This window comes from Lindgomyces ingoldianus (assembly GCF_010093535.1).
Source record: "Lindgomyces ingoldianus strain ATCC 200398 unplaced genomic scaffold BDR25scaffold_15, whole genome shotgun sequence".
Lineage (NCBI taxonomy): Eukaryota > Fungi > Ascomycota > Dothideomycetes > Pleosporales > Lindgomycetaceae > Lindgomyces > Lindgomyces ingoldianus.
This window is the reverse complement of record NW_022985176.1, coordinates 779,668-791,889: the sequence shown is the minus strand read 5'-3', so window position 1 is coordinate 791,889 and position 12,222 is coordinate 779,668. Positions and strand designations below refer to the sequence as shown.

The 12,222-nt window shown below is 47.7% G+C and overlaps 4 protein-coding genes across 4 annotated transcripts; 2 read left to right on the top strand and 2 right to left on the bottom strand.

The window, feature by feature from the left end:
* Positions 1-771: 771 nt before the first annotated feature.
* BDR25DRAFT_28659 (uncharacterized protein) lies at positions 772-3,653 on the top strand. The gene is made up of 6 exons (XM_033688262.1): positions 772-960; positions 1,021-1,153; positions 1,262-2,275; positions 2,324-3,163; positions 3,231-3,517; positions 3,596-3,653. Exons 1-5 carry the CDS (start codon positions 809-811, stop codon positions 3,453-3,455), a joined length of 2,364 nt encoding a protein of 787 aa, XP_033547814.1. The 5' UTR covers positions 772-808; the 3' UTR covers positions 3,456-3,517; positions 3,596-3,653.
* Positions 3,654-3,841: 188 nt separating this feature from the next.
* On the bottom strand, positions 3,842-4,520 carry BDR25DRAFT_286311 (putative mitochondrial intermembrane space translocase subunit Tim10). Its single transcript, XM_033688243.1, has 2 exons — positions 4,371-4,520; positions 3,842-4,285 (listed from the first exon to the last, which is right to left on the bottom strand). Exons 1-2 carry the CDS (start codon positions 4,466-4,468, stop codon positions 4,105-4,107), a joined length of 279 nt encoding a protein of 92 aa, XP_033547813.1. The 5' UTR covers positions 4,469-4,520; the 3' UTR covers positions 3,842-4,104.
* Positions 4,521-6,004: 1,484 nt separating this feature from the next.
* BDR25DRAFT_354895 (uncharacterized protein) lies at positions 6,005-8,762 on the top strand (the record flags this gene model as incomplete). Its single annotated transcript, XM_033695382.1, has 12 exons — positions 6,005-6,062; positions 6,122-6,204; positions 6,289-6,327; positions 6,358-6,539; positions 6,590-6,681; positions 6,744-7,066; positions 7,131-7,613; positions 7,653-8,274; positions 8,322-8,424; positions 8,504-8,527; positions 8,594-8,692; positions 8,732-8,762. 12 exons carry the CDS (start codon positions 6,005-6,007, stop codon positions 8,760-8,762), a joined length of 2,139 nt encoding a protein of 712 aa, XP_033547812.1.
* A 1,335-nt stretch (positions 8,763-10,097) lies between these two features.
* BDR25DRAFT_224716 (uncharacterized protein) lies at positions 10,098-11,667 on the bottom strand (the record flags this gene model as incomplete). The annotated part of the gene is made up of 3 exons (XM_033685158.1): positions 10,098-10,747; positions 10,804-11,428; positions 11,629-11,667. 3 exons carry the CDS (start codon positions 11,665-11,667, stop codon positions 10,098-10,100), a joined length of 1,314 nt encoding a protein of 437 aa, XP_033547811.1.
* Positions 11,668-12,222: the final 555 nt, after the last annotated feature.

Below are 12,222 nucleotides of genomic sequence, written 5' to 3'. Positions count from 1 at the left end.
CCGTACCTGATTAAGAAAAGCTCTCGCTATAGAAGTACCTAGGTCAGTAATTCAAGTCTCTCAAGCAAACTGCAAGGCCATGACCGTCTTTTGTGTTCCCGCCATTGTCCCTGTGATGTATGCTGTCACCTGCCTCCCTTTTTTTTTCTCATTCTCTGCGCACCTCTGTCTCCAGGGCGACGTCCGCCAAGACAGTCCATTCCATCCACTCTCGTGGCTACGACTATTCGCATGCAAGCGAAGAAACGCAGCGGCTCAATACGTCTCGGACACAGCCTTACTCGACACTACTACAGCAAGGCCTTTCATCCATGGTTTTGTAAGCGGCGCCCACATACAGTATGCAGCGTCCGCTCATCGACATTGACGCCAATCCCCGTCAAGCCGGCTTCAAGCATCCCAAATCATCTACATCGAGTAGGCCACCTCGAACTGCGCCAGCTAGTGTCAACATAAAACGAATGCGGAGGTGGGTCTCGACCACGCCGAACGGTTCGCCTCGTTATATTGCGCCTGCGTCGCCATCTGCCAAGCCCAGAATGGCTGCCCTTGTAGGGTCAAAAATCCCACGACGAGCACAAAATTCCAGCCCACTCAGTAGCACCGCCGCACAACGCGCTCTTTTAGCCAAGGTTGAACGCAGTAAAGACAGTTATACGCCAAGCCCTCTAGCTCAGAAAGTAAGCTGACGAACAGTCAAGATGTAAGCAATTCAATTGATTTCATTTAGGTCATGGATTTCCCTCTGCGAAAAGTCAGCCCTGCTAGCCTCGACAAGCCTCTCCCCAGCATTCCGGTTGCTTATGTAATGAATCCAGACAGTCCGGTCAAGATCAGTCGCACCCTGATCGATGCTACAGTAGCAGGAACACCCACACAAGCAGAATGGCCAATATTGCGACCGGAGAATGAGCTATCAGCGAGCACAATAGCTTCATTCGTCGGTGATCCTAACTCTAGGTATGTCATGAACAGCACCACCACGGACTCGTTTGGTGGCATCCGTGCTAATCTTTCTAGCGACAATCCATTTGACGGGGTGTTCGACCCTTCAGCACAAAATCCCGAACATGATGGGGACGCTGTGATATCCGTCAGAGGGAACAGTCGAGAGGCTGAAGAGTCTGAGTATATTCAGGCACACAATAGCAAGGTCTGTTCTTCACATTTCCTAATTTTCTAGTCATCTCAATCTGCTTGTAACAGCCTAGATATAAGAACCGCGTATCTATATTAGAAGAAGAAGCTAATTTCTATCAAGGCATCGAATATCGGTACTGGTGCATCGGCTTACATAGATGCCTTTCCAAACACTCAAGACGACGTACTTGGCAGTCAAGTCCCCCATAAGCAAACACATCAAGACCAAGCCGAGTCTGTGGGAGTCGCGACTTCCCGACATTTAAGCAAGAGTGCCATCCCTGTCCCAAAGAACCTACATACATGCCCGCGATTAAGACGTGCTCAGCGTGGATCGACTAAATGGCCATTGCTCGATATTGAATCTCCTCCGAACACTCTGTCACCCTTGACGGGTCACCTTCAGAATGATTCCAAGGATATCAACCCACAATGGCCATGTTCAAGTGAAGAGGGTTGTTCACCAGTCTCTGAATTTAAATCTCTCGACCAGAGCTCATCGTTACGCCAAGCTTTAGATGTTTCACCCCTTTCATCGAAGACAAGCGAATCGTCCTCGACAGAGAAATTACCTGACCCTGACGCAAGGTTTGGTTCTCGTGTCAAGCGTCTTTCTAATCACTCGCTTAAGTCCGGATTGGGTCCTGTGTTGACAATTTCCGATGATGCAGATGGTGTTCTTCTCGGCACCTCGAGCCCCATTCCTGATGTTCCTCCCTTGCCAAACGTAACGTCCCAGAAACCGCCTCAGGGGCGCTCGCTCAGTGCCCTTGCAGGAAGGATTACCCGAGAGAGGATCCCGAGTTCTTTCAGTAGCCGTTCGAGACGCTCTCGCTCCGGGACTCCTCAATACTCTGAATGTGGGACAGGTGGCTTCGGATCCACAAGAATTCTCCCTATTAGGTCAATGGAGCTGCCTAGAAAGAGCAGTGTAGCAAGCGACCCAAAGCCTTCTCCCTCCTCTGCCAGCAACCCCCAAGATATTATGAAGACAACCCAGCGGTGTACACCTAACTTGCTTCATAGCCGTGAGGAATTTCCGCCACCGCATAGTGGTGTATCTTCCAAATTGCAAAGTGCAGCTGAGGGTTTAGTCCCAATCCAAAAGGCTCAATTTTCTGTTCAGAACACAAGGGTACGTACATTTGCATGGTTCATGCCACCGTTCTAATCCTGATAATAGAAGCCAACGAGGGGCACACATCCAACCTCCGCTCCAGTTCCACTCAGGGATAAAGGACGTATAGCCAGTAACGGGGCCAACAATATAGAGGTGCCAAGACCAGTTCAGTTTCTTGGGGGGCAACCATTTGAAACGAAGTGCTTCCGACGAGGCAATAGCACCAGCAATCCTCGCGTGGATAGTCCTACTTCTTACGGTGATTGTGCCTCTGGTGGATCCAGATCATCGATCCTTCTCCAAGCTGGTCGACCTTCCACGGAACCCCATCAGTCTCGTCAAGCAAGATCAACACCCGTTATCAGCATCATGCCCAACCAACCAAACCCTGCAGCAGCGAGCCACCGTGTGCCAATTCTTCGCGATCAGACACAGATGAAGGCACCAAAATTCGATTTCGTACCATCTCCGGAGCCCATCGTGAATCCCGATGGAGGAACATCAAAGGTCAAGTTAAAGAAGAGTTTCCGTAACTTCTTCCAGAAGAAAGAAAATAAGCAGATAACGACCACCGCAGGATTAAAGGAGCCCAAGAGATTATCGGTGACAATGCAAGGAAGTGCACTAGCCAAGCGCTTCAGATCATCCGTAAATTTGTCTAAGGCGACTGGGTCAAAGGAGTCTCAGCTACAGCTTCAATCCGATGCCGGAAAAGACCAGAGTCCAGTTCGAAATGCAGATAACCTAGTGGTAGGGTTACCAAATTCGACCTCACCAACGGCAGAAGTGGTGTATCCACTATCTTCGATACCCTCTTCAGATATCATTGCTGAGATTATGAATTACATCAATTCACTACCTCCAGATTCGATCGATCGATTGAAGGGACTTCAGATCGCCCAGGTATTTTGCACCCTTAACCTTTATGAACTCTTGACGCAGGAATTTGGTGTTAAAAAGCGAAATGCAGGTTTTAGTGCAAGCTATTGAACAGGTCAAACAAGCCAAGATTGCCGCTCAGAAGGCAAAAGAGTACGCAAGAGACGCCGCACTGCATGCCAACACTGCAGATATAACTTTGAAGATGGTCCAGTCTCTTGTCGGATCCAAGGTTCCTCTTGATACAGTAGAAGGTATCGTGGAGCTGATAAGTCACTCTGCATCGTCCACAGCCACCCAAGCTCCTTTGTCATGAATGGTATCACAAATAGAGGTCGTAATATGGACGGATGGCCTTCCTCTTCTTCTCCGCCTATGGTCAGTTCAAGCTAGCCCTCAATCGACCAGGCAGTCACCTCCAGTTTGCGCGGCTAATGCTACAGTGCTCAATCTCAGCTCGTTGTTCTCGGATCTTCTAATGCGATGAAGTATGGTAATCGGATAATTTGGGAGGTCGATTCAAATCATCGAAGTTGGGAGTGTTCTTGTTGTGTAATGTAGCTACAGTTGATCTGAATGGCCTATTCTGCACGTGTTTGTCGAATTGACAGCAGCTTGCAACAAACGAGCCAACATGTATGATAATGCGAGCAAATACACAATTTGGGGGAATTGGAAAGTGCTTCCGAAATTTTTGGCGATCTTAGCATTGTGTTTTCAGTGTGATGAAACTACATATGTCTTTGTCCTTTTGAGGAAGCTACCTACCCGTTGCATATTGTACAGACGCCCAATGGCCTTTGAGCATAATAGCACGTCTTAGAATTCAAGGCGGACCTAGATATAAGTAATAGAAGACTTAAGCGGGGGATCATTCTAGTCCAAATATTCGGTCGAGCCGTGTCCTATGCCCTTCGGGTCGCGTAATCCCAGACTCCATAGACATCAGCCGTGCTGAAATCGAATCACATATTAAACATGCCGCCGCTCTTATTCTGCGCCTCGCCCTGCATCTTCTCGCTGACCTTAACATTGACTTCAAAGAACTTTGCGACGCAGCGGTCCAGGCATACGGATTCGCCTTTGTTGAGGTCGGCTTCGCGATACGAGTTATCGATGCACTTCTTCGAACATGACTGTACTAGGCTATATCCTCGTGTTAGAGCTGCCCTCGCTTGTGTGTGTGTGTGTGTATAAGAGGGTTGGGACAGGGTGCGGTAGGGTGGATTACCGAGTGTACATGTCAGACACCATATCGATTTCGGCCTCGGCTTGAGCAATCTTCTGCTCCGAGGAGATCTGAGGGCGACCGCCGAAGAGAAACGACATTTTGGACTTGTGAAGGTGTTGTTCAAGGGCTCTGTTTGGGTGGTGGCTGTGGGATTGCTGGGCAACTTTGTTGCGGGTAGAATAAATTCTAGGAGCATTGCCCGCGGTGTGATCCGTGCCGAGATTTCTTCAACTACGCACGACTAGCGAGTAAGGACTTCAGATTAACTGTAGGGGAACAACTGTGGTCCCCAATATCATACCTAGTTATTTCCTTACCTGTGTTAAAGTTTATGTGAAGGTTACTTTGCATATCTTGTATAGTTGAAGCGCAGAAATCCTAAGACAAGTCGTGAGGCCAAAGCAACAACTCAGCTTGCAGACGCAGAGTGCAGAAGCGAACTGTGCCAAGGCGTAGGTATTGGCTCGGGTACTCCATATCTGAACGCTTGATACTGTACCCTTCCTTCACACAACACATCTCCACATCGCCGCTTTCGTCGTATTTCGGCATCTTCGGATATAGATACAGAACCTTATTAATAGTATCCCCCTGCTCCTCCGGCACACTTAGAGCTCTCCAGGATTCTGTAGGAATGCATTTATCTACCCCATCTCCAAGCGCATAGATGTCATACTCGGACCCACGCCTTTCCCTCTAACCCATTGCCCAGACTTGGAGCAAAAAAAACTATGGATGTTTTAGATTAAGGAGCTCGTTTCGTTGTTGCATCCTAGAAGTGAATGAGTATTTCTTTACAAAACCGCCGCATCAGATGTTCATTGGATGCCTATCTTCTTCATTCCGGCCTTTCGAACCCCAGAAATATCGTAATTAGTAATCCCAACAACATCCCGACATTCGCGGACGCTTTGTCCCCGGAGGCTCTCCAATTTCTTCTTCGTCATGTTGCTCGGATTCGAGCTTGGATTTAACTTCACAAAAGTTCTCCTCCAATTTCAGGTAGATCAGACCCCCCCCCCAACACACGTTCCGTTCTGACAAATCGTGTTCCAGCATACTTTAAGTTAATATTATATCCAGCGGCTTGACCTTGAAAATCAACACCTTCAATCTTCTTATTACTCCATACGCCCTTTGCAGTCCTGACCGCGACTTCCGAAATCCTCACGCTCTTCACCATCTCCTACATTCAACTCCCCTTTCCACTATCCTTCTCAGATCAAAAGTGCATTTATCCTGCGAAATCCATCAACGCATTCAACTCGCATTACCAGGAGTTCTGTTGACCTTCGTTCATGAGCTACTACGCCCAGTAATTCTCTACACATTCATCTAAATATATCCGCAGCGTACATGCCGCTATCCATAAAAAATCGCTTACCCACGACTTCCCACGAAGCTCTTACTCCATAATTCCAGTTCCGGCCGACCCAACGCATGCAGAACCAAACGGTTCAGTGGCTGACATGGTGAAGCGCGCAGCTAAATCGTGACTGTCCGGAATCTTTGAAAAATGCATTCCACTCTAGTTAAAACTTTTAGGGAGTATATATATCCTAGAAGAAAAGAGTGTGTCTCTCGTTTGCGGAAGAAAGTAGCAGACAGCATGATGGTTATTACATTGCACCACAATGCAGGTTATCGAGAAATCCGCTGCCAAATTTGGAGGTGTGGTGTTCAATCAGAATGGTTCCTTTCAAGTATTACTAAGAAACTTCTGACGTAGTTGGTCTCTCTACGCCGCACAGCGACTGTGTGTCCTACAGAACTGCACGCGCCTCCTTCACCTTCAACCGTAGGATACAAAATTCTGCTCCTTGACGCGAAATTCGTTTCCTTAATCCCCATTAGATATTAACTATTGTTCTGGTCTGCCTTTAACTTCTTTCCCTCGAACACGGTAATTGTTAACAAGCAAAAGGACACTATATCCAGCATATTCGTACCAGCTGCAGTATGCCGGACTGTGATACATGCTCCTTAGCGATTATCAGGCTTCATCCCCAAGATAAAGGGCCTAAACTCACAAGTAGAGATCTCAGCATCACTCTACCCTGATTTGTACCTGCCACTATCCGCAATTGCTGGATCTGTGCCAAGTTCTCAAGGTGGTTGGAAACCGAGCATCCTGAGCTGTCCGATGTCTGGCGTAAAGATGAACTCCCTGTAACATACTCTGTGATTGGTATTGGACGTTTCGATGGACGTGAACACAGTCTTTACATGTTCTTAATAAACATCACAGTTCGTGGCCATGATCCCGATGATGATGCCTGTGGGGTTGATATAAGTGTGTTTCCTGCCGAAGGTATGTTCTGTTCTTTGAGATTATGTAGCGCTGTACAGGTTTGAGAGATTGATTATTCGCAGAGTTCACTTTACGTCCCTTCACTACCCCGAAAAAGCCACTCGATCTTATAGTACCTATGAGGTGGATTGAAAAATGCAAAAGGAACCATGGCAATTGCAAGGATGACAGTAATTCATGGTACCCAACCCGACTACTACATTTCGGCTCCCAAGATCAGAAAGTGAGGCTTGTGGTCTCGAAGGATCATGGCCCGAAAGGCCCATATATTACCTTAAGTCATCGATGGGGACCACATATGAAGTTGAAGCTCACTTCTGCCACAATGGCAAGGCTGACACGTGGGGTCCAACTATCCAGCCTATCCCAAGTTTTTCGCGACTCTGTCAAGATTGCCCAGCACCTGAAGATCTTATTACCTTTGGATTGACGCCTTATGCATCAAACAGGATGAAGACGATCTATCAGACTGGGAAATCGAATCCCAGAGCATGTACAACGTATACGCATGCGCTTTCCTGAATATTTCTGCCACCCTGTCATCCGAAGGTAATGAGTCGCTCTTTTGTGACAGAGACCTAGTTCCGACCCTGCCATCCAAGGTCAGACTAGGTATCGATGGAATTCATCAAGATTATTTTATTATCGACAGTAACACCTGGAATGACGAGATCGAGAATGCTCCTCTCAATAATAGAGGGTGGGTTTTCCAAGAACGATTCTCGGCTCGGAGGGTACTCCAATTCGGCCGTCAACAGCTAGCATGGGAAGGTAGAGAACTCGAGGCATCGGAAATGTTCCCAGATGGACTCCCTCAGGCATCTGCCGCATCGTGCCTTAGCAAACCACGCCTCTACGAAAGACTCACGAGCCTGTCTCAGAGCTCAAACGAGACTTTGAACGACAATCTCGCTAGGGAGTGGCATGCTGTAGTGTAGAGCTACTCTAAATGCGCTCTTACCTTTCCCAAGGACAAGCTAATTGCCTTTGAAGGCGTTACAAGGGCTGTTATGGCAAGCACGGGAGGCCGGTGCGTTGCAGGCGTGTGGCAAAACAATATTGCTTATGATCTTACGTGGTATCGCTCCAGCGAGGCAAAAGAGTCCTTTGCAATCAGTGAAACCTCCTTACGTGCTCCCAGTTGGTCATGGGTATCTGTTGACGGACTGATAGACTACCCGACTTTTCCTGGGGAGGTGCGACGCCTTTTCATCAATGAAGGGGAGATATTAGATCCCAACCCAAATGGAGACACTGCGCTTTCTAGACATCCTTCCATCCGAGTACAGGGAATCTGTCTTCCTCTAAAGATCAATTGGTCGAACGGGGAAATGCTCAGCTTCGAAACCGCCAGCGTTCGCTTTTCGCTTGAATGTCCATTTGGCGCACAAATTAATCTCGACCGCCCTGAAGATGAGATACGGAAGATGGGTCATAAATCTGGAATACTCTTGCTACCGTTACTTGCCACACCACGATGTATATTTGGGCTCGTTCTTGCGAAGGCCCGCGGAGTAGGTATGTATAGACGAGTAGGAACAATTGAGATTCCAACGGTAGAAAGCCTTAACCCTGGTGAAAACACCCTTTGGGGTCAGAGAGAGATAAAGACGAAACCGAGAAGACTATTGGGCCAACAGAACCTCTGGAAGAGCCTGCAGCGAATGGCCAGAATATGTTGGACAGTATTAAATGGAATACGACAGCGTTAAAGCTAGTATACCAAATAGACGAGCTAAAGCGGTCAGAAATTTTCATTTGCTAGAAAGGAGTGGCTTTTCGTATAATAAAATTTATTACCAGGAGTACATGGGAAAACTAGACGTGGAGAGGAGAAAGGTATTCGGTGAAGAGTAGAATCTGTGGTATGAGCTAGCAATGGAAACTAGAGTAGGGCGATAAGTGATCCGAGGGTTGGGGTTACTGAAAGTGGGAGACGAAGAGAGAAAGGTAAAGGAAGCAATAAAGATATCGCAAAGCAAACAATGCAGCGAGCAAGCTTTGTGATTGTGTCATGAGAGGCAACTAAGCCGCCAAGGATGATTAGAAGCGGTAGAAACGCAGGAGCGTTAGGTGTTTGAGGGATGGAGCAAAGGTAAGAGGTTTGTATAGCAAGATCGAAAGTATCGAGCGGTTAGTCAGTGTCAATACCGAAAAGGGACACCTACAACACCATGAACAAGCTTCTGCACACACAAGATTCAGCTAATTTAAACACACGAAGTGAAGGTTAGGACGTGAAAACCGCCTAACTCTATCAGTATAAATGGAAAGATCCTGGCACATCGAAGTAGCTGGGCTATCCCTTGTCACACTTAGGCATAGAATAGGCATTACGTGAAGCCCGCCGCTTTCCACCCTAGATCTGCTTCTAACCCAGTATTTTCAAACATATCCACCAAGGTTCCCTTCGATATGCGGACTTCCCGCTCCGCCTAATCATCAACAAAAGGATTATAAGTAATGCACCTAGCGGTTTATCATTCATATTAGAATAGTCTTTCGTCTCCCGCTCCTTGCCAGAACATGGCCGAATATGCAGACTTGACAAGGAATATGAGGTGAATTCGTGCTTCGTATTTCTTTTGTACCGAGCTAAAATAACTTACCTCTTCCCTGAACTGGGTTCTATCTCCGCATATTTCCCTAAAGATATTGCATCCCAAGTTGGGAATAACGAGGTCATGGCTCTCCTGAGGGGCTCCCCTTCTAAGTCGAAAGAAAGCAGCTTGAGTTGCTGTGAGGACAACACCTGGTTTTACGTCATTAACCAAAACAACCAGTTTCTCGGACCATTGAGACGACTCTGGATACTGCAAGACACCCTTGCAGAATGTGTAATAATTTGGCCAGAGGGCACTGAAAGTCTCTCGCACAGTCGAAAATATAACCAGGACGTGAACGCAATCCATACCCAGCCCTCGTTACGGGGAATTGCCATATAGACCTCCAAACCTTCATCTACTTGAGTCTCTGGGAGAATGTTGACCACTTCTAGGTGCCCATATGCTAGCAAAGAAGGACACTTCACTGTATAATCGTATGACGGAGATATGCTGTGCCACTGCCAATGTCATCTCTATGAAGATTTCTCTCAACTACCGAATTTCATGACCGTCTCCACCAACATTGGAGATGGATAATTGTCTGATGCTAGAGATTTGCCCATAGAATGCACCCGGATCAAGGTAGACATCGTGATTGCTCCTCACCATAGTCTCATCCACCGCTGCTATCTAACTTCTGGGGCAGACAAAATGTGGTACATGGGCTGATTGGCCAAGACTAATTCGAGCCACTGATTGGCTTATCTCTGAAGGAGGATAGTAGCAGTGAATGCCTTAACATAATAATTATAATTTTCCACTCTAGGTAAGATTGGAAGGTTCTGTTGTTTGTGTTGCAAAGTAGGACTATTATACAAACGCCGAGCCGTTTTTTTTGTCTTCAGATTCAAACATATATCGCTCCAGAAAAGCGGTCAGCTTAGCACAGAATCCATCGACGAAAGTTGTCCAGAGGTGAGCGCACGAGTAGACGATAGTAAACCAAAGAGGTAGGGATACCATGAAGACAAGTGGGCCGGCTCTAGGAAGCCAGTGATAGACGGGTTCACCTTCCTCGTTTTTATCGACCACCCAAGGCTCCCCCGACCAACCGTATACCATTCGTGCTAGCACAACGCGGAGTAGAGTACCATGAATAAGATATACAGCAAAGCTATTTTTGCCAATCCACAGGAAGAGCCGGTTTGAGAAGATCCCTTGGAGTGTCGGAGAGAGCCATATCGCTGTTGCGCACATCTGCCATCCAACTGCGGACCACCTCTTACCCGTGTTTATGTTTGGTGGAAACAAGGTATTCCCGACATCAAGGAGTTGTCGGGACCACGTGGACCACTCTGGGTGCTCTCCGGGGTAGCCTGCCACATATACACCTACGGTAACGAGCCCTACTTGCATGACTCTACGAGTTTTCAGCCATCTTTCTAGGAATTGCCGGAAGGGTGGGTGCGAGCCGAGGTCACACAGGATCATTCCAAAGAACATCTGGCAGTGAAAGGTTTCTAACCACTCGTCAGTCTGGGCTGTGCGATACGAGCTATAGCCTGCTGCTTCTCACCGGTCTCTTGGGTATTATCTAGCCAGTACCACCCGTAGAGGGTTATATATGAGAGCATGCGGAATCGAAACTTCATGAAGATGGTAGCGCACAGTGTTACATACACCATGAAGGCGCCCTTCAATAGTGGAAGCAGCGCCCATTGATGATCATCATACTCCATACGACCGTTGATCCACACGCTCTGGAAGTTGTGAAAAAATCTAGGGATCTCCTCCCTAAGACTCCCGACCTCCGGGCTGGAGAACCTTAGCCAACCAGAGTCGCACCGATTCGACACTTTAAAGCCACCAAACTGAGCAACCATCCAAGCAATGGCCATTGCGAACGTAGCAGGGAGAATTAGCCGAGGTGGACGTCGAAATGCAGATTTGGCAACTGTTGTCAAGGCAGCTGATGGATATCCGGATCTGGCCTGTCGAAGTGGCTTCAAAGCACAGACGTAGCCGGTGAGGAATGCAAACATGGTGACTCCGATGCGACCTTGCCATGGAAGGCGGAGAAAAGGTAATTGCAGGATTTTGGCACTTGCGTGTTCGTTGTCCCGTGGAAACCATAGCGTATACTCCCAAGCTCGACAGAGATGTGTAACGACAACGAAGAATGATGCAAGTCCACGGACACCCTGCGGAGCATTGTTAACAAGAAATGAAACATACAGCATATCAGCACTGACCACGGAACATTAACAGGGAGAACTTTATCTGCTAAGACCGTTGCTGGATTGAGAGCAACAGGATACCCACAGACCTCAGTCCTTTCCTACGCCCTGATAGGTCCTGCCACATGTGCCAACATGCCGTAGTGTAATTTGTGACCGCTTACCTCAACCCATTTCACATTTTGACGACCTTCATTCCCCATACTAGTGGAGTCTTCTTCGGAGATATATGTTGTGGCGCAGGCCTATTGGGAAAAAGGAAATAGCCCAGAATGACAGAAGAGTATGGTAAGAAATGCTTGCGGAGCGAGGAGAAGAAGCTCGAAAGAAGAAATCTGACAGTAATTAGGTGGCGCAAATGGGAGGGGCGACAACGTAAGTTCTATTCTATGCATTCGAGGAGAGACCGTGAGAGAACCTTGAAGGAGCAGCTGGTTACGAGACAGGTTGTCCGGGACAGGTTGTCCGGGAACGGATATCTGCTTGAAGTCTTGGCATGATAGAGAGCATTCAGGAGAGAGCAATCATTGACGAATTCTTTCCTTATTGTGGCGTAAGGTTCCAAGCTGCGAGAGGCGCCCAGCCTTGGAACTTCATGGCCGCGTAAGGTAAATCGGTAAAACGGCACCATTTCTTGGGCCGCCCCCAACTCCTCTGGCACAATTGAGGACTTGGCAAGTGAAAAGAAGCAGGGGAATTCATGACTGGTGGCAGAAAGTGACCCTGGCCATTTGCCGAACAGCGTGCCTATTTTTACT

Bases quoted from the DNA above. Each gene is read 5' to 3' on its own strand.
- BDR25DRAFT_286311 (XM_033688243.1), bottom strand. From the start codon at position 4,468: ATGTCGTTTCTCTTCGGCGGTCGCCCTCAGATCTCCTCGGAGCAGAAG. The intron at 4,286-4,370 runs GTAATCCACCCT...ACGAGGATATAG, and splicing joins GTGTCTGACATGTACACTCG to CCTAGTACAGTCATGTTCGA.
- BDR25DRAFT_28659 (XM_033688262.1), top strand. From the start codon at position 809: ATGAATCCAGACAGTCCGGTCAAGATCAGTCGCACCCTGATCGATGCT. The intron at 1,154-1,261 runs GTCTGTTCTTCA...ATTTCTATCAAG, and splicing joins TTCAGGCACACAATAGCAAG to GCATCGAATATCGGTACTGG. The intron at 2,276-2,323 runs GTACGTACATTT...TCCTGATAATAG, and splicing joins TTTCTGTTCAGAACACAAGG to AAGCCAACGAGGGGCACACA.